The sequence below is a fragment of the Athene noctua genome, chromosome 13 (assembly GCF_965140245.1).
Source record: "Athene noctua chromosome 13, bAthNoc1.hap1.1, whole genome shotgun sequence".
Taxonomy (NCBI): domain Eukaryota; kingdom Metazoa; phylum Chordata; class Aves; order Strigiformes; family Strigidae; genus Athene; species Athene noctua.
In genome coordinates this window covers 13,376,201-13,397,517 of record NC_134049.1, presented here as the reverse complement: position 1 = coordinate 13,397,517, position 21,317 = coordinate 13,376,201, and the positions used below count along the sequence as shown (strand labels likewise).

General features: G+C 34.4%; 1 protein-coding gene across 6 annotated transcripts in view; it reads left to right on the top strand.

Moving 5' to 3' along the window:
- Window positions 1–21,317, top strand: part of DENND4A (DENN domain containing 4A) — a 61,341-nt gene that overhangs the window by 22,785 nt on the left and 17,239 nt on the right. For all 6 annotated transcript variants that reach the window (XM_074917269.1, XM_074917268.1, XM_074917266.1 and 3 more), the window contains 14 exons: window positions 46–215; window positions 921–1,162; window positions 3,449–3,515; window positions 6,855–6,913; window positions 7,574–7,718; window positions 8,305–8,480; window positions 10,334–10,434; window positions 12,362–12,580; window positions 12,826–12,971; window positions 17,983–18,116; window positions 19,027–19,162; window positions 19,765–19,971; window positions 20,075–20,203; window positions 20,475–20,619. In XM_074917269.1, coding sequence (XP_074773370.1) covers window positions 46–215; window positions 921–1,162; window positions 3,449–3,515; window positions 6,855–6,913; window positions 7,574–7,718; window positions 8,305–8,480; window positions 10,334–10,434; window positions 12,362–12,580; window positions 12,826–12,971; window positions 17,983–18,116; window positions 19,027–19,162; window positions 19,765–19,971; window positions 20,075–20,203; window positions 20,475–20,619 — 2,076 coding nt within the window. The remainder of the gene's footprint in view (window positions 1–45; window positions 216–920; window positions 1,163–3,448; window positions 3,516–6,854; window positions 6,914–7,573; window positions 7,719–8,304; window positions 8,481–10,333; window positions 10,435–12,361; window positions 12,581–12,825; window positions 12,972–17,982; window positions 18,117–19,026; window positions 19,163–19,764; window positions 19,972–20,074; window positions 20,204–20,474; window positions 20,620–21,317) is intronic.

Here is a 21,317-nt window from a genome sequence, read left to right as displayed (position 1 = left end):
CTGCTACTTCTTACATAACTACCACTTCACAAATTGTCTTTATAGGTTTAATATGCAGATATCCCGAAGAGGATTATGAATCATTCCCCTTACCAGAATCTGTGCCTCTTTTTTGTCTGCCTATGGGTGCAACGATTGAATGTTGGCCATCTAACAGTAAATACCCTCTCCCAGTTTTTTCTACATTTGTACTAACTGGAGCTTCTGCAGAAAAGGTATTTTGAAAGCTTAAAAAAAAAAAAAAAGTCATTGTTAATAGTTTAACTTAAAATTTGATCGTTTGTCTGTTCAGGATGGTGATAATGCAAATTTTCATAGACAAACCTGAATCTATTAATTTGGGCTTAATTCAAAGACTACTTTGGAGAGTGACTTGCATTTATTTCACTGTTGGACTGTTGATCATATAAACATGTACTCCTTTGCTTTCCAGTCATGTTACCCTTTGAAACTAGAGAGCTATAAAAATTCTGACTGCATATACATGCAAGTATACTATTTTTATTGCAAGCATGGAAACAACCTTGCATGTGTATACTTGTTCTAAAAAGTAAATTGGATGTCAGAGGAATACTGCTTTGAGTTGCTTATAAAGGATTCCTAAAATAGCTTTATTGGCAATTGTAGGAGCAGTTGACTGTAGTTGTATTCTGTATAATCATTATTTTTCTCTCACTTAAATAGTTTCATGAATTACTCGTTCTTATATGACATTAGGTGTTTTAAATAAATAATAGACAAGTTTGGATTTTCAGAGCCATAAAAATATTCCAGAATACATTGCTTCAAAAGATGATACATTAATGTAACTTTTCAAGCAGTAACATAGAGTTGATTTTCCTTGCATGTTTGGGGTTTCTTAGATTGCTTTGAAGATTGAGGCAGATTTATTGACTTCAAATCAACTATGTTGTTTGCAGGTATATGGTGCTGCTATTCAGTTTTATGAACTGTATCCTGAAGAGAATCTCACAGAGAAACAAAAAGCTCAACTGGGATTAGCAGCTGCTGTTGAGGGAAAGTCAGACACATGCAGAACAATTCAAACAAATAAATGCATCTGTCTGCTCTCTCACTGGCCTTTCTTTGATGCGTTCAAGAAGTTTCTTACCTTTCTATATCGTTACTCCATTTCTGGTCCACATGTCCTACCCATTGAGAAGTAAGTAATTTCAAAACCTCATAACAGTAATTTCAGTTGATGAGAGCTTTTTTTTTTTTTTTTTTTACTTCTAAGCTTCCTATAATATCCTTTTCACTTTAGTCATCAAACATTAAATATAATGGTTACACTAGATTAAGCACTTTTCTCCAGTGATTAAATGTATCTTTACCTATTTCCTGAAAAAGCTGAGATTTTTATTTGTGATTTAAGTGCCTGCAAAGGTATCTCTGAAAGCCTTTTTTAATTAGCTTTTCACCCTTTAGCATAGTGATTAGGAGGAGCAAGATTTATAAATCCTTTCTTAATGTTGCATACATTGTTTTGCATTTTTTCAAATGCCTATTTGTTGTGTAGTGAGAGATAATAGATTGATTTTTTTGTGCTAGTAATCCTTCTCTATTTGTGATAAATAAACTTAATTTCCTTCTTATGTAAAGGATTTCACGTTTTTAAATGCAGAGGGAATCCTTACATCCCAAAAGTGGCTGATATCTGTAATTGATGCATAATACCATTTAACATTTCTAGACTAATGTAACTTTTTAATGCATCAGGTTTCAAATGCACTATTTGCTTTTTTCTTATTGTATTACCATCAGTCTTTTTTTCTGATTAAACTTCACTATTAACTTTTCTGACACTGAATTTATAGACTGAGCATTTGTGATTGTTCATCCACTTCGTTATTCCAGTCTGTATCTACTATACTTGTTTTAAAATGCTGATAGTGTAAACTTACAATAATGAAAAGATTTTTATGTGGGGTTTTTTAAGCCAGGAACTATTTTTGGTTTTGGGTTTCAGGAATTAATAAATTGAGAAGTAAATACAATAAATGTTTTATTAATTTTGATTTTACAGATTTATTTGCTTATTCTGATTTCTCTGATTTGTAAACTGGTCAATTTACTGTGGATAATTTTTAAAAAGCCACACTGTACTTGAATGAAGTTAATATAGAATCTAGCCTAGTTTCTTCAGTTATTTTAATGATGATGAAGGTTGTCTGTGCCATACATATGTATCTGAACATTTTCAGTCAGCCCTGCTTCTGCAGGCAGCAGGTCTTTCCCTTGATGTTGGCTGTATGTTCCATTTTTCTGCCACCATCTTCATACGCTGGTAATAAAAACAAACCCTAGATCTGTCGTCAGCCTGATTCCTTTCTTGTTCTCATTTGCCATGTGGCTGCACAGACACTGGTGCTGACACAAGGGAGGTCAGCTGAGAAATGGTGAAGACGAGGCACAAGACTGCTTCTGGTTAATGCCAGTTATGTGATTATAGGACTGCAGCAAAAAGTTAAGCATAGCACAAGTACACAAAATTAAAAACACAGTAAAAATGGGGCTTTTTGCATACATCTGACGGAGTAATGTGCAGCTACCTTGAAACAGATGTATGAAAAATGTAGTTTTGAATCAAACACAAAATGAGTCTTCTATATAAATCAGAGTTTATTTGTGGGTTTGTATGAATTTCTTCAAAATTTGGTTGGTTGTCTGTGCCATAATAATGGAGTTGCTGAAATCACAAACTGCATGCTACAGCATATACTAGATTATGGTGGATTACCTGTTTCTTCCTGAGTTTCTACTGATTGCATGGAGTTTCTTTTCATGTGAAAGTGTGTATTATGTAGAACTCCTACACTTTTAGATTCTATGTTTAATCAATTCATAAAACTGACAACTTTTAAAAATATTAAAAACATTTTTCTGTATTTGTAGTATATGGAAAAACTTTAACACTTTTTTCATCAGAAACCTTACATAACATTTTGTATTTGGAAGTGAAGAAAATGGATGTGAAGAAAATAGCTAAACTTAATGACTCTCCTTGATACTCAGATGTGAATTTCTCTTTCTTTTTTGCAAATCACCAGTGCTAGTCTCTGAGGTATAGTGCTATTTCCAGCCAGTGTCAGAAGCATGATTGTAAAATGGTATTGTGATACCCAAACATCAATATTTCTACTTTACAAATTAAAAAAAAAACCAAAAACAAAACCAAAAAACTCCATGTAATTTTTCAGTCTCACAAACCAAGCTTGTAGTCTGAAAGATAATCTAGCCTGCCATTTTGGTTGTCACTCGTAAAAAAAATAGGTTTTGAAGGTCAGAATGTCCCTGTAGGGTTTGGGTGCTGGGGTTTTTTTGCTCTCTGTCTTCTGAATAAGTATGTGCCATTTTTATATAATTTCTCTTACAGGCAATAATGTTGTCTTCAGGTAAGGCAATTTAAGCTTATTTCTACTAAATCAGTATTTTTCTTTTCCTCTAGACACATTTCCCATTTCATGCATAAAGTTCCTTTTCCATCCCCTCAGAGGCCAAGAATTCTAGTTCAGGTAAGTGTAAATTTCTTCTTAATAGCCATGTCTTAAGTGAAGACAAAATAGCTGTTGAATAGTTTAGTAAATGGAAAATATCATTTTTATGTTCAAATTATTTTTTGTGTAGGATTCTTTTCCTAAATTTTTACAGTTTTCTCACTGTTCTATTTCCAGTTTAGTTAAGGACTTCAGTGAGATATTCCAAGAAACTGTTTAGTGAGCTTAGAACTTGATTTCTTTTATTTTTCAGTAAATGAAAATTAATGAAAAACTACTCAAAGTCAGCATCTGGTTTGACTTTTGCAATAGCTTTTGAACTGTTTTCTTCATGCTACTGTATGAAGGTTGAGTGTAAAGTAAATAAATAAAATTAAAACCAGATGTGAAGCATATATTCACGATTACCCATTTTCCCGAAGGGTTTTTTGCTGTCCTCTACATAATGGATAGCTCTTACTGAAAACTGCAAGAGCCACACACGTTCAACAGAGGCACACTCTATCAAATATGACCCTTATTCTATCCTACCTGCAACACCTACCATATTTTACTCTGTGTGAGTGAAATGGTATAATTGCCAGAATAAGGTTACCTGTTATTTGAAATTTCACCCATATAACTGTTGGTAGGAGAGAGGAAATCCCTATCTGAAAGACTTAAGTGAAGCATTATTAAATCTTCTTTTTTTTTTTTTTTTTTCTCCTAAGAGGCAAAACAGGCAGAGACATGTTAAAATTTTACTGCTGAGAAAAGACAGCTCTATTCTGGTTGCAGTTGTTATACCAATCCTGTGGTTTTGAACAAATTGTTACAAAAATGATGTTACTCTGTTACACTTGTATGAAATAAAATATGGAGAGCCCTGTGCAGTTTTCAGTCTTAATGTAGTCGCCCTTATGCTGGTGAAGTCTTTCAGAGTAAATGCAATCTTGGGTTATGTCTTTATAGAATGTATTCAATATAGAGTACTTGGATATCTAAAGAAGTGGCATTTATTACTGTTACTGAAAAGGGGTTGAAGAACACTTATACTGAAACTTTATTTGATGCTTCTGTTGCTTTTATTATGATTTTAAAGATCAAGTCAAAATTCAGTATTTTTACATCTTGGGATTTTTTTGTATTCACATTCAGTGAAATATTTGTGCTAGGGAACACTAAACACACATTTACAGAGAACAGTAAGTGAGTTTAGAGAAAAACATCTTAATTGTTCTAGTCTGAATTTTTGGGGAACTCTGTCAAAGTATACATGGGGGTATATCCTGGTACAAAGTCTGAGGACCTAGATTAAAGTGATGACCTTATTTTCAAAATGCTGTATGCATCAACTTAGTACAACTTCAGTAGCTGATAGTACAGATGGAGAACATGCTGCTTTTGAAGTAGGCAGTGGTAGCTGAGGTCTGTGAATAAGTACTTCCTTCCAGCTGCTTTCAGGGACTTTTGAGTTGTTTGATAGTGCACTGAATAAAATCACAGGTGATTGTACCTAAGATGCTTTCCCAAAAATAGTGTGGGAAGTGCTTGTACTCTTGAAAATTACAAGCTTTTAGGATTCCATTTCATTGAAGAAATCGTAATTTCTCTCTGAAGCTTGTTAATGTAAAAAACATGGTAGTCTTCTGCTAAATAATTAGTATAGCAAATCCTTCTGAATGTGTTGCTGTAGAATGCCTTGCAAATGCCTATATGCTTTCTGAAAATGAGACCTGATATATTTTAATAACTATATGTATGCCAGTCTGGATGTGTAACCCATCCTTAGATCCTTCTTGGTATCTGTTACAAGTGAGAGAGAACATGACATGTGTCTGACTTAAGTTTCAAAGAAATTATAGCCATTAGTGAAATACTCAGGAATGTTCAAGTGCTACTGTTGATAGATTTTTCTGATCTGAAGTCTGCTAGACTCTGTTCTTCATGTCTGACATCCCCCTATGACACAGATGTTCCTGTTCTAATGATGTTTTCACAACCTGCAGACTTCAGGAGTGTGTCGAGTAATATAGTTCTCCCTCTGAAGAATGGCGGCAGTAAGTGCCCCTTCTGCTGAAGGGAGACATGCACTTTGAATAGGTGCTTGATTTTGTTCATCTACTTTTGCTGAAACACAAAAGTCATGGAATATTAGACTGATGCTTCCATTCTGAGGGTGGTTTATGAAGGTTACCTGAGGCTGAAAAATTGGGGTCTCTGAATTCTGTCACTGAACAAGGTAATGGTGGTGGTTGTCACAGGGTGACTTACTTGAAGACAAATGTAGCACGTAGAATGGTGTGGCCATCGTCATTTGTCACTGAAGCTAAATGTAACATCAGCCTTCAAAAGCTCTGTGATGTATAATATGCAAGGAAGCAGAATTGCAGACTCTTGTTGATATCGTACATTTTGTGTCTGTCCAGGCACAGTGTTAGGTGACTTAGTGCTTCAACGTTTGTATTTTTAATTCCTCTGATCTTCTGACTGCAGTGCGATCTAAGGTGAAACATACTCAGGAAATTTTACTAAAAGTGGTTGGAACTTGCACCTTAGTTGTATAAGTTGCTGTGACTTATTGAATTACTGCTGCAGATGGTATGTGTGGTTTTGTATGATAGAAAATGCGTGAGCACTTAGCAAGGAAGATTAAGCAAACTGGTATCTTGTTACTTTGGATTACTATGGCTGAAAACATCAGCTGACCTTTGCTAAATTGATAGTGTATCTGTATTCTTGTACTCATTTGAGTACTAGGTACGCTGAATACATGAATGATTTCTCTTGATGTCATATCACTGTAAGAAAGAAATGTGAATTAAGAAGATCTGTCTTGCATTTTCAACTAATGCAAATTTTAAGGATTCTATCAAAGCTAGGCTGAGCCGTTTCTGTCAGCTAAAAGTCTAATTCTCATGTCTTCTGAAGAAAGTATTACTTTGTTATGACCTGCCATCTTTCCCTTTCACGCATTTTATCAATCTATTTGCCCCTAAATTCGAAAAGAATCTCCCCCTTGCTCCTGAAACCTGTGTTTGAACTATGAATCTTCCCTTAAAATACAAAAGGTTTAATTTTTCAGCAGTTAATATATTCAATTTTTGCAGTATTAGCTAGTTTAAATTCCCCTTTATGAATATGCAATATATGCAATTCTGACTAAGAAAGGAAGAGTGTGCTTTGCCTGGCTTTTACTAAAAGATACCAATGCACAGCACTGCATGCCACTTCTTAACAGTGCTGCACAACTGGGCTATATATGGTTCGGCTTAGTTTAAATTTTGGTTTTAGGTGTTCTTTGCTATAGTTGTGTAATTTCTAATAAAAAAATTTCCAAAGTTCAGAATAAAAAGAATGTATTTTAAAATCTTCCAGCTATCTCCACATGATAACCTGATACTTAGCCAACCTGTGTCATCACCCCTTCCACTGAGGCAAGTAGCAGTATTTTCTGTTTAATTGTGAAATGTATTCTGACTTGCATTGTGGAAAAGATTTGGTACTTTGAATTGTATTAGTACAAATTAATGTACCTAGTCTGGTGCCTTTTGGAGCTAGTGTGTCTGAAGTTTATTTATGTGATTAGACCTGACTGAACAGTATCTGTGTTTTCAAATAATTTTAGTGGTTCTTGAGGCAGAATATAGACTGTTAGATCCCCTTTTTAGGAGTTGGTACCTGGCTTCCAAGGTAATGCAAGGTGACTGAAGGAGTTCTGTAACTGTCTTAAATTTCATGTCTCTGTGCAGGAGAATGATTAAAGCAATGTATGTTTTCTGCCTGTAAATTGCTTCTCAAAAAGAAAAATCATCATGCGTGTGTCCTCTCAAAAAGAATAATCATCATGTGTGTGTCCTGAAAATAGTCTAGACTGATTGAAGAGTCTCAAGGAATCATGGTTACTATTGGAAAGTAACCATTCTTCACTAAACAGTGAAGTCACCAAGTAATCTACCTTGCAATCTCTTTAAAAGAAAGATTTGCAGATTTAAGTTTGTAAAATCCTACTTTAATATCTTGTTTTCCATTTTGTTATTGAATTTTCTTTTTTTGGTCCCTTGTAACTCACCAGTGTGTTTATATTCTGTTAACAGTGGAGGCAAGTTTTCTACACTACTTCAGAATTTAGGACCTGAAAATGCAGTAACTCTACTTGTATTTGCTGTGACGGAACATAAAATTCTCATCCATTCATTGCGACCTTCTGTCCTTACTAGTGTGACAGAGGCATTAGTCTCTGTAAGTAACATTCTTTTAATGATACACATGTAAGTGGAAAAAAGAATGGGTTTTAGATAAAATCTAAAATTAGTAGTAGAGCTTATAGGCCTAAAGGTTATTTAAAATAAGAATAAGAATAAAGATCATTAGAGAGAAAAGTTTATGTTGCTAATGATTTCCCACAAAGACAGAAGAGAAGGAGTAACTATTTTTGGTTCTTTGCGTGTAAATATTGTAAATAAGCATGTTGTTTGGTCATCACAATGCACTAAATAGGAGTTCCTGATTTTCTCAAATAGCACTGCATTCTCTCTTGCAGAAGAATTTTAAATGCATGTTATTTTTCTGCCTGTCTTCACTAAGCATTGTTTTGCTACCTCTACTATATGCCATCTATTATACTGAAGAGGCTTTTCCCTACAAATTAAACACATTGAATTTTAGAGAAATGAGTGCATTTTTTTGTTTAATAATCTGCATCTAGATTTTCAGTAGTAATTATCTGCCACGTTAAATAATTTTGAAGTGGCAGTTAGTGAAGTGTGGCTTATACTTGCATAGACGATATTATTATACATGTTTAACCTATGTTTTTGTCTCTCAGATGATATTTCCCTTCCACTGGCCTTGCCCATATATTCCTCTCTGTCCCTTGGCGCTGGCAGATGTGTTAAGTGCACCGTGCCCATTCATAGTGGGAATTGATTCAAGATACTTTGATCTCTATGACCCTCCACCAGATGTTAGCTGTGTTGACCTAGATACCAATACAATTTCTCAGTAAGTGTTTATTAACAACTTTTTTTTTGCATGTTAATTTTTTAGCTTCCTGTTTTCAAAGGCAAAAACTGGCTTTTTGGCAAAACTTTGGGAAGTTTTGTTTGTTTTAAACTTCTGAACTCCCTAATACATCATCCTTCTTGAAATGAGCATGCCAGAAATTTTATCTCATGTTCAGCATGGCAGAGTGGAGGTGCAGTCCTCATGGAACATTATTGCCTTTTATTGTATTACATTAAAATATTATTGCACACGTTGGCACATTTCCTGGATTAACCATATTGTGTCTCACTTCATTGTCTCTGGAGAGCAGTCATTTTCGTTTTTCATGATCAGCTTCCTTAGTGTTGAAGAAATTCTAGTACCTTCACAGGGGCATCTGCTTGAAAATTATAACAATTAAATCGTACTCCATATCAGTATGAAGTATAGGAACTTCATGTTGAGAATTAGAGATGTGAACTTTCATGGATGAGATAGTCTTCATTAAGACTTAGGATCATGCCATCATTAACAAACTGAAATAACAGTATTATAGTATTTCTCCTTCCAAACTCTACAGTGTACTACATTTTTCTGTAATTCTATCTAGTATCTGAAATACTAGTAAGGGACAACGGTGCACTGTTAAAATCATCAGGAAACAATTCATATTATGATATTCAAAACAAAAATATTTATTTCTTTGTGATGATGTGATACAAAAATAGACAAGAGGGTAAGGCTTCTAATTCAAGATTCTAAAACACAAAATTAAAACTTTATTTCAGGACTAAATTTTTCTTTCAGTATAATGTTTAATATAATCAGTATATACTTTGTGTAACTTCTCAAAGTCTTTGGTCGGTGTTCTTTTGTATCATCCTCCTGTTGGTAGCAGTTTTTCAGCATTACTGTGCCTAAAACTTTTTTCTTCCTAAATTTTCTTATTTGTGGGTTTATTTTGCTTCAGTAGCTGTGTGTGGATTTAGAGAAGGTTTCATATAAATGTTTGTAAAGAAAAGGTTTTGTTAAGCATTTTATGCTGATACCAAGTTGTATAGTAATTCTGTTATGAAGTTTTTAGAAACTAGTTCAAATTAGGCTGCAGTAACTTCAGGTTTGGGTTTGTTAATTTTTGGTTAAAAGGGACATTGGTGTTTTTCTTCTGGTATTTGTCTAATTAGCTACATATTAATGGAAAATAATTTGTTTACAGTTATTTCTGTTTTCATTCTACTGTTAGCTGTTTTTCTATGCATTTTCTTAGGACAGATTAATTCAGTTTCATCATATGGAAAAAAGTGTCAAAACAAATGTTTACAGTTTTTGCAACTTTGAACAATTGGTTCTTGAGGTTTGCTGGTGCCCTCTGTTGACAAAGAACGTTGTAACTATTTCATCATGATAATACAGTTAAATCCAAATCTATATGCATTAAACACAAAGTAGTTATCAAGTTGATTTCAGGTTACTATGAGCATTCTAGTCATTATCTCCATCCTAGTTTAGGTAATTACAGCTCAGAATATAGCATGTGTGGTGGCTGCTTGTGCAATGGCAGGTGCTTAATACTATCAATTTATCTTTCATGAGTTCTAAGTGGATTGATTTCAGTGCTAAAGATTGGCTGCATAATCATCACCCTGAAATATGGGGCATTGGTTTGGATGTCTGTGATCAAATCTCCATATAGTAAATCAAGTTTGACTTTGTTTCAATCCTTCTTAGTTCTGTTTTAATGGAGCAAATTGTTCAATACACTTCACTGTTCTCCCGTTTCTCTGGTGGGATAGAAAAAAATCCTTTGAATACAGTGCTATATACACACATATTCCAGCGTATGCTCATACTTTTTTCTTTTCTGCTTCCAGAACTGGAGATAAGAAAACGATTGCATGGAAGATCTTACCAAAGAAACCGTGTAAAAATCTGATGAACACTTTAAGTAATTTATATCAGCAACTGGCAGAATGTGAGTGGGAAAGTTCATAGTAAGATTTACATTGGATATAGTGTGCCACATTAACAGATAAATATAGCTAATTAAATATGTTCTTATAGCTAATTAAATATGTTAACACTAAACATAATGTTTTTATACAGAACAGGAAAATCTGTGCTTTTAAGTCCAGAGATTAGAACCCATGTAGGGGCTTCTGGGGTGGAGGAGATATATATATGTATGTATGTACGTATAAAGGAGGTGCTTGATCTTACCCTTGTACCAAAAAAAGTCCAGAGCTTTTATAAGAAGGAAATAGTAAAGCAAAGAGTAGGCCAGGACCTAATAAAGACCGTTGTTTTGTCTTCAAAGCCTGGTTAAGTCTTGACAATTGAGATAACTTTGACAGTACTTTACCTTAAAATTTTAAGATGGAAATAACAAATGTTTTATAAACATTGGTGTTTAAAATAGCTCAATTACAGGACACTTCTAAGAAAAAGTTGGTTGTTGATAGAATCTTCAAATATTGCAGAGCAAGTTATATTGAACCTTGATGTGAGAAAGCAGGGAAATGAATAGGGGTGATGTTTAGTGAAATTCTTTAAAACAAAACATTTGGAAACATAAATGTAGTCCAAGCCAGCTGATGTACTTGGGTGTCACAGCTAATAGGCTTTGTGAAGAGGGAAGGAAGTCCGTCAGCACTCTGACATTACCTGTCTGCTTAGAAAATGATTTTCATAAACATTGAAGGGAACCTTAAAGAGCAGTAACACAATTGTAAAATCAAGTTGCAGTGATAGAGACAGCAAGTGGTTAAGATTTAAATCAGAGTTTGAAAAGGATGGGATTGATTAACACTGCATGTTTGAGAAATACATACCTGGAAAGCATATTGCATGAGATCTTTGTAATTTAGGGCACTTTTTTTTAAAGGTTGTTTACACCTTCTTGGCTATTGAGGTCACTAGAATTTAATCATGTCCCAATTAGAATGTACAGAAAGTGAATTTGATTGGTGTGTGCTGCACAAGAAAATGCGTGTAGGTGATAAAAATTGTCTGTTGCTTCAAAATTTTGATGTATTTTACTGTGAGGATTTCTTTAGAAAAATTTTTAAACCTTATGTTCTCTATACTCTATAAAAAGAGTGGTGCTGATCTTTATGCAAGTTATAATAAGAATTTAACATGGTATCAATATGAGGTTGACTATAATTATATTATGTGGAAGGACAGCAATGAAACCATCTTTCACTTGAGACATCATTAGAACCATACTTTGTGTGTGTGTAGCAGTGAAGTCTTAGCTAGAGTTCTGATGGCTTTAAAATGTTGATACAAGTATCTACTTTAAGAATAGGGATTTTGCTAGATCTTTTTTAAAAAATGCTTGCTTTCTCTCTATATCAGTGTTTTGCATTGTGATGTGTTTTGATGGCTTCACTATGTATCTGAGTGGTGTTTTTCTTTCTGTGTGCATAGATACTTAATATGTATGTTCCACTTTTTGGAAATGCTTTGAAATGAAAGGCACTGTGTAAAAAAAAAAAAAAAAAACAAAACCACACCACACATCCCATCTATGTATTTGTCCCTAAAATATGCTTCTTTAATCAGCTCTTGTAAAAATTTGACATGTTTTTATAAACAGCTTTCTTTGAGGGTTTTTTTTAAGCTCTGTCCATACTGGTTCTCTCTGTTGCTGTAGTAACTAATGTGCTGAAGAAGTAAATGTGTCTTGGTTTTGGCATTATTCAGAGATACATGAGTTGTATAAGGTCAAGCTGAATCCATTGTCGCATGCCATGATTGAGTTTAATCGCATATATTTTAATCTGTTCCAAATTTAATGGAGCTCAGTAATCAGTGAATCTAGTAGGATAAAGAGAATTTTTTTATCAATATTGGAAAAAAAAAGATCTGAAACGTTATAATGTTGTTTTTGTTCACAGTGCAACAGCGACCAAGAGAAGATGCATTAATGGAATTAGCAATGAATGACTACGATTTTAATTCTGGGAAGAAATTGCATCTGTTAGATTTGGAGATCCAGGAAGCATTCCTGTGTTTCATGGCCTCAATACTTAAAGGTTACAGGTCTTATCTCAGACCAATAACAGAGGCACCCTCTGAAACAGCCACAGATGCAAGTTCTCTCTTTGAGCTACAAGGTGAAGAGTCATAAACTTGTTTTATGTATATTAATTTATTTTTTCAATTCTCTCTCATTTAAAAAATAAAAATATTTGCAGTATTAGTGTTGTGAATCATGTTAGAAATGTAAGTGCACAAGAAATTGTGTAGTAGTGACAAAGATTACAGAAAGGTTATTGCTCATTAGTAGAATGTATGCTGACTTTTTGGTGAGGGCTTTTTGTTTTAGGCATTCTTACATGCTTCGAATTTCATTTCATAGGTTTCCTCAAAAGTCGAGATCGTTCACATCAGAAGTTCTACACACTGATGACCAAAACTCAAATGTTTATTCGCTTCATTGAAGAGTGTTCTTTTGTTAGCGATAAGGACGCAAGCCTTGCATTTTTTGATGACTGTGTAGATAAAGTAAGTATGTCTTCATATGAATATAGGTTTTTTTAACTTCTGCTGTTATTTATGTTATCTGATATCGTACAAGAAGAATGTATTTGAAGTGCAAGTTTATTTCTCTTTTTTGCTTCCTTTTTTCTACCCCCTGGAACTTTCCATTTTCCTTTTTTGGGCTTTGTTTCATTTTCTGCTTCAGATTCTTCCAAGTGTAAATATAATATTGTATGAACAAATTAGAAGTGTTAATTTTCACATGTATCAAGCTCCTGAAATACTGGTCCATAGTAGGAATTGCTAATTTGCTGGCTGTAAAGTAGCAACTTTGAGCTTCTTCATCAGAAGATTGTATTTCTTAGATAAGACTACAAGCATTTTTATAGCTTGTGTAATACTTCATGCACCCATTTAGGAATGGGGTTGATAAGCAGCACACTAATAAATATAAGGCAGCCTTAGTATTTTTTATTTTTTTAATCATTATAAATATAAGGTTCTTTGACCTTTTTTAAACAATGTGCTTAAAAACAGTTCTTGCTAATAGTAATTCTCTAGTTACTATTAGAGAATTTTTAGAAGGCTTGTACTAAAAGTAAATAATTAAAATGAATCTCTGACAATTCTCCTTTCATTCATACTGCTGTCACTTGCTTTCCCCAATTCAAAACTAGCTTGCTGATGTAACTATTTAAAATATAGTGCTTGTATTGGTACTCCTCTCTTGGATAAGAATATTTTGCAATGACCTTGTATCAAATATTGATGGATATGAAATGTATAGGTTTCTTCAAGTCAGCAAGGTTTAATATGTTGTGTCATGTATAAGCTGGAAAGGTTGACATTTTGTGGGGGTTCTGTTTACTGTGGTGTTTGTGTTGCAGTAAAGGATCACCTTGCTATCTGCTGCTGTGCTATTCTCCCGTTTGTAATGAGAAGGAAGGGCAATTGTTAAGGATTATGTGACAAGGAGAGTGAAAGGGCAACATGATCACAATAGGTGTTTTTCTTGAAACAAGCTTAGAACTTCTGCTGCACTGGAGCTCACAGAGTGTTGAATTTCCCAGTTCAAAGTGGATTTCCCTTTTAGTCTTTTCTGGAAGTATCACTCAGATTTGTAAAAAATCCTAAAGTACTTATAAGAAAGGTCCACATTAGTATAGTGTTGAGCACTGTGAAGACCTAGTTTTCTAAACAGTATATTTTAGGTATATTAGCTTTTGAAAACGCACTGTATTTCCAAAGAAGATACACAGAACTGTTTTGAGGCTGCTTGAATTTTTTTCACTTTAGTTTTTGTTTTCAGAAGAACGGAACTGAAACCCACAATCTTATATCCCTCTTTGGTTCTATTGTAACATGAAAGAAATTTTTATTAATATTATAAGAAATTCCACATGTACTTGTCATCTTAATGGCTACCTGTAACACTCTGTTCTGGGACACTGTTTCAGTAATGCACAGTTGTCTAGGATTGCCTGTAAAGTAAGTCACCTGCTGTTTGTTCCACAGGAATTAATTCTGAAGACTATGAAAACTGCTATTTATAGTTTCTATTTATGGCTATTTCTGCTATGGAAGTGCAGAAGAGCTGAAAAGAGTTGTTTTGAAAACAAATCTGAAAGCAGTTAAGTTTGAGAGAAATATAAAAGCATGGTCTAATGGTATTTAATGCTCTATGGCTTTTGTTAGTCTCAATATTTTAGTAGTAGTTCTCAAAAGTGTGCTTCTCAGTTCTACAGCATGAGCTGCAGGTATGTGTGGGTTGTAAATTGATTTAATTACAAACGTTTCTGTAATGTTCACTCAGTTATCCTATAGTTCAGTTAAAAAGCCTTCAACATGTAGTGTTTGCTTTGTTCTATGCCAGTTAGTGTTTAAAAATGGAATATACATAGCCCAGTGTCTAAACACTGTTGAGCAGTACTTAGTTTCCATTGTATTACAGGTTAGTTCTCTGACTAATTTTAAATAGGATTTTTATTCAGAATGCAATGGCTATGTAAGTGTCAAATTCTATCTGTTCTATTTAATTTTATAGAATAGTTTATGAGGGCACTGAAGTTGATGCCCTAACTAACATTATCTTGCCTGGGAATTCAAACAGTTCTTCTGAAAAAGTAATACATAGGTTGCTGATGCTACTGTGAGACTGCACATAATCTGTGGAACTGTTGGAGCTTTCACCTTTTCTAAAAGGTTAAGTAACCACTTGTACAGCTGAAGCAGAGCCTCATCTGTTCTAATAGTGCTAGTTATTTTGCTAGTTGAGGCTGTGGGCAGATTCTTTCCACTATAAGAAAATGCTCCTGACTGTGCCATGAGAATAAATTTTATGGAGAACATTTGTACTTCTCCAACTTCTGTTTCTGTTAGCGAGGATTTTATTCGGTTTTGTTAATGGGAAAACTACTTCTATGCCACTGATAATTGTGAGGAAACTGAGGCACAGGAATTGCTGTGCATTTAAGATTTGTCATAGCTTTAGAATTGCTTGTGAAACTAGGTTTTCACTGACATGAGGGAGTGAGTTCCTATGTAAGGTTTCTTTGAATGATATTTGCTTCATCTTCTCTTTCCTGCTTCTCTTTCTTGATTTCTCTTATTTCTGATAGTATGCTTAACAGTAACATACAAAGTCAAAATATTGAAGTATACCAAGGAATGCTATACGAACTACAACTTTAGCCAAGATGCTCTACTTTGACTAGATACCAGATTTGAATCATTCCAATAAAGTGAATATCTATTTATGTATTAATGTCTTTCACTTGGTGAACCAGTACCTGAAAAGGTATGTGTGAAAGAGTGATATCATGGGTTGAAAGATGTTACAACACTTTGTTATGGTTAGTTATAAGCCACTGGGTTGAGACAAGTTTTATGTACTGTGAAATTAGTCACCTGTAAAATATAATGTAAGATCTGCCTCAATTTATAAGAATATTTTAATTTAAGAATTGGATTATGCATGTTATTTTATCCTAGACAGCAGCAGCAGAGATTGTAATTGATTACTCATTTTGTCTACTGAAAGATATAGTGTAATTGTCTCTCACGTTTTCATTTTTCCAGGAATTCAAAAATTATCTCAATTCAATATTTAAGCTAGTGGCTTTATTGTATTTCACTGGTGAAACTTTAACTGTGGGCTTTTTACATCATTAGAAGTATTTAAATTACTAAGTAAGGTTTCGTTTATTCCTACTTTTCAAGAGCCATATGTTCTTGCTACTTGGCTGGTTCGATTTGCTAATACTTTCCATCTGTCTCATGCAGTAAAATGTGTAATTAAGAACACCTCTTTGTATGTTTATCAAATTTTAAATATTCAAGAATTCTACTGAAACTACTTGATGTATTTCTACCTTGCTGGAGGGAGAGAACTGTGGAATATGCTTCTTTTTGTACATTAATTCTCTATTGCTAAACTCTTAAGGCACGAAGAACATGCATTCTTGGGTTCCACAGGTTGCTTATTCATTTCTTTGAAATAATGTACCATTTGGCTGTAATTTCACAGAATCACAGAATTGTCTAGGTTGGAAAAAGCCTTGAAGATCATCTAGTCCAACCATTAACCTGCCATTTAAACCATTTCAATAATGGCTATAAATGTAAACTGTGACAGTATTTGAGCTGAACACTGGGGCCCTCCATATGTGAATAAAAAGCATGGTCTGTGCACTACAAAGTAAATAGCTTTTGATAGTGCCAGCTCTTTGAGATGGAGATGTGTCTCATGCCACAAGCAGAAGCAGCGTTTATGAGGTATTGGAGGAGACAGAATTGGTGACAGAAAATCAGACAAACCAATACAAATATAAGTAGAACTGTCAAGTAAAGGCTCTTGGGTGGAATGTAATCCATGCTATATTTGCTCTCTTCCTAGTGGCTTCTGTAAGGTGAACAGTAGCAGTAGGAAGCTTGTAAGTTAAAGGTGTGTCTGTTCTTTTTCTCAAAGGGAAACAGTTCGTAGTTTCCCAAAACCTTGTTTGAGATGGCCAAGTTTTGCTTTGGTATTTTGTCTCCAGCAATGGAATAGAATTCTTTCAGTAAAATTGTTGGACAGTTTTCTCCCACTTGATCCTGCAGTTTGATGCTTTGAAATTTGCCTAGAGCTTTCGAATATGTCTGTGCTGCTGTCTTTAAATTAGGGGCATTAATTTGGAGAGTGCAAATTTATCCTCCTCCCTGCAACAGTCAGGCTAGCAAAATAAAGATTTATGGTCAAATTGCCAGCTACAAAGCTCAAAACAAAACAGGTGCAGCTGTAATTTATGCTTAATTATAGTATTATTACAAGTTGCCTTTGTTATCCATAAACTGCATTTCTATCCTAGCTATGAGAGGACAGGACCACCCAATATGTGCTTTGTCTTCACACATACAACTCTTGAGTTATCTGAAAGAGAAAAAAAATCATGAAGCTACCCTTCACCTTTCAATTACTGGTTTTTTTTAGAGAAAAGAAAAAGTTACTTCTGTCCCCCTTTAATTTTAGCGAGGTCAGACATTTTTATTCCATTATCTCTTTCAATGCTTATTTATTTCTGCAATGTCTGCAAACTGTCATGAACTTAATGACTATGTAAGTGACTGAAATTATTAGATAGCATTGCTTGTAGATTCTGTTTATCTCAGACAATTGGATTAAGTTTGTTATTGTTTTCAGTGGTTAAAATAGAGGGGAAAAAATAGCTCTTATTTTCATATTTAAAAATAAATTTCAAGTTATTGCTGCAGTTGGAAACATGGTTCCAGAAATGGTTGTATTCAGAAAGATTAACCTCTTTGTATAACTGCTTGTAATATTTACCTGAAAACAGTCAATTCAGAGTATATTGTTAAACAATAATTGTTGTGTTGGGGTAAAATTTATAAAAACGATGCAACACTTACTATTCTCATAATTTTGCAAGGCATCCTTACTTTTAAGATGCAGTCCTTTACAGACTCTGTCCTGCTTGAACAACAACAGAAAATACAATAACACTAGTAACTACTTTTTCTTTTAACATAACCTCTCTAGGTAGACACGGACAAAACTGGGGAAACACGACTGATAGAGCTGGATGAGTCATACAAAAGCGAACATACAGTTTTCATAACACCACCTGAGATTCCTCATCTGCCAAATGGCGAAGAGCACCCTCTGCAATACAGGTAACCTGAGGACACAGCAAGATGCTAGCACAAATCCTAACAGCTGCCCTTGTAGAGTTTAGTTTCTAGGTTCTTGTGATAGCCACGAAGTCCAGATTTTTCTGTAAAATCTGTACAGATTGTCCCTTTACATTGCTCAAGTAAAACTGTGTGTAAAATGCCTACTGTGCCAGCTCTTTTTAAGTTTTAATGATTTTGTGTGTGTGTGTGTGTGTGTGTGTGTGTACACACAGAAGCAGTAATAATAAAGCTGGCTGCGTGTTCACGTTACGTTGTGCTAACTGTTGACACTTTTTAAGGTTAAAATTGAAATTAATCACACAGTCTGTTGGCCTGTTGCTACTGCTGATAAAATGATACAAGCTACAGATGCTCTTTGGAAAGAGAGAGTACATTTCAAAGAATCACTGAAAACTGGTGTTACTAATTTAGTAATTATGTCAAATGAGTCTGTCTATTGGTTTCCTTATTATTTCTGAGAAACATCTTAAAATCTAATTTAATCTTTTAGATAGTTTGATATTGTTCATATTGATTTTTATAAACATCTGTCATGTGAAGCTCAGTAGGGGCTAAGCCACACAGATTATTATTTTTTATTAACTCAAAACAATACTATTGCATTTGACACATTAATTAAAGAAAATGCTATGAAAGCAAATGTATTTATCAATTTAAGTTGCTTACATTTGAAATAGCAAGTTAAGAGGCTGTTTGTGCAGGCTTATGAAATCATGGAGATGGATTAGTAAACCACTTTGTCAACAGTGTCTTTAAAGGTTTACTTTTGTGTTTTCTATTTCCTGTGTAACTTCTAGTGCAACTGTGCAATTGATTTCATTTGCTATTATGCTGTTGTGTTTGCTTTGGAACTGCCTTACAGGAGTGAAGTGACGCATTTCTTTTACAGCTACAATGGATTTCCAGTATTAAAACTGGATTTGTTTGAGCGACCTGAAGGCTTTCTCACAGCACCAAATAACAAACTGTCCTCAAAAGCCAGTAGTCCCAACAGCCCATCGCCAATGTTCAGAAGAACTAAACAGGTACTTGCAGATATTATCATGGTGCGAGGCGCTTCGGAAAGTGAGAGCTTGCTGCCTTTGTCTTGAATTTGGCCATAAAGACTGACCTGGCAGTGGCTGCAGCAGCCTAACTAATGCTTCTTCACAGCTACAGTGACTGCAGGGTAGCCATGCTAATTGTTCTTTGGATGTTTACCTGTGCTTCTTGCCTACGCTGTATCATACAGGGTCCCTGTACACAGATTGTCTTTTGCTCTGCTGTCCCTATACCTTCCACATTCTTCATGCTGTTTTCCATGAGCATAAACTGTTGGGCTTCCACATCCACTCTTTCATTGCTTTTCACTGTCCAGGGCTTTAAGGGGGGCTCTGATTTTGAAACATTTCTTACAAAAAATGCAGTCCAAAAGCAATAGACATAAATTTAAAGAAATGCAACTTTCCAGCAGGGGAATATTGCACAGCAATTTTCTTTTTTTTGCATCATTCTGCTTTCTACTTTATTATGTTCATATTAATGTTGCTGTTTCTGTAGGTATAATGATACATGTTCAGTTTTTAACATATAGGTTTGTGTAACATGTATGTAAATATACACAAATAATCTTTACGATTCTTTACAGGAAATCAAATCTGCACATAAAATCGCTAAGAAGTACTCATCCATACCACAGATGTGGTCCAGATGTTTGTTACGTCACTGCTATGGTCTTTGGTTTATCTGCCTTCCTGCTTATGTGAAAGTGTGCCATTCAAAAGTCAGGGCTCTGAGAACTGCATATGACGTTCTACAAAAAATGCATACCAAAAAAATAGATCCACCTGATGAGGTAAAATAAATCAACCCCAGAATTCCAGAAATACCTCATAGATTTTATTGAATGAAGCACATGTTTGACTACAGAAGCACAATACTAACTTGTGTATTTTCAGGTATGCTACCGAGTACTCATGCAGCTGTGTGGACAGTATGGTCAGCCTGTGCTAGCAGTGAGAGTGCTTTTTGAAATGCAGAAAGCTGGTGTTGACCCTAATGCCATTACTTATGGGTACTACAATAAGGTAAGTATTTTTGAAAGAGGAAGGGAAAAAAAAAAGGCAATTCTACCCAGGCAAATAGAAGCAAGCAAAATAAAGGAGCAAATCAGATGTAATTCTGTCATTTCTAGTAACTGGAAGAAATACAAGGCAGAATAATTGTGTTCTCTTTGTTTTTGTGGGTTTAGAAGTCTACTTTAACTGTCAGTGTAACCCAATTGAAATTTAAGTTAATGATTTCGCACCTGTCTGTTTCTTCATATTACTTCATTTGACTTTGATATTTCCAAAATAGGCTGTTTTGGAAAGTACCTGGCCTTCAAGCAATCGAGGTGGCTACTTCCTATGGATGAAAATACGAAATGTTGTTTTAGGAATAGCACAGTTTAAAAAAGCATTAAAAAAGCTACCAGCAAGCACCTCACACGCAGCCATTCCTGGTAGAGTATTTGCATTCTTTATTTTCATGCTGATAGAAAGCTTTTGAAATAATTTTCTTGTTGTGAATTTGATAAAACCATTTTAGAGGAAAAAAAAGTTCTTGCATAATTTTTAAAAAACAGTGCTTTTTCATATTTGAATTCAAAATAATCTGCTCTTTAATTATTGTATCATCTCTCCATGGAGAAAAAATATGAACCTGAGATCTAGGTGATAATTATCCTAGTTCATGCAATAGCCAGTCTTATAACTGGCAGAAACTTCTGTCCAGCCTTACCTTTTTTGTTCTTCTCCCTTTTTTTCACCTGAGTTAAGAGGCAACTAGAACTAGTCCTTGAGTTTGTAGTACTGTTTGCAGGTTCTGCATACCAGCTGAAATTATCATACTTACTTTTATCTAGAATGTAAGTACAATATTTGAGGCTGTAAACATTGGGTTTCTTTACTGGAAACTTTTACGTGATGTTCAAATGGCTGTATTATCATGCTGGAGACTACCTGTAGTTTGTAATTTTTGTAAGTACTACTTCCCACAGTATTTGTAAGTTAGTAAAGTAATATAGTACATTTTAAAGTACTAGCAATGTAGTTAGTTTAGTTGTAGCTGACGTTGGAAGACCTTTACATTATACATGAATAAATGTATGAAGATTATTTGAATCCTCTTTCAAGGTCCCTTCCAACCAGGGCTATTCTG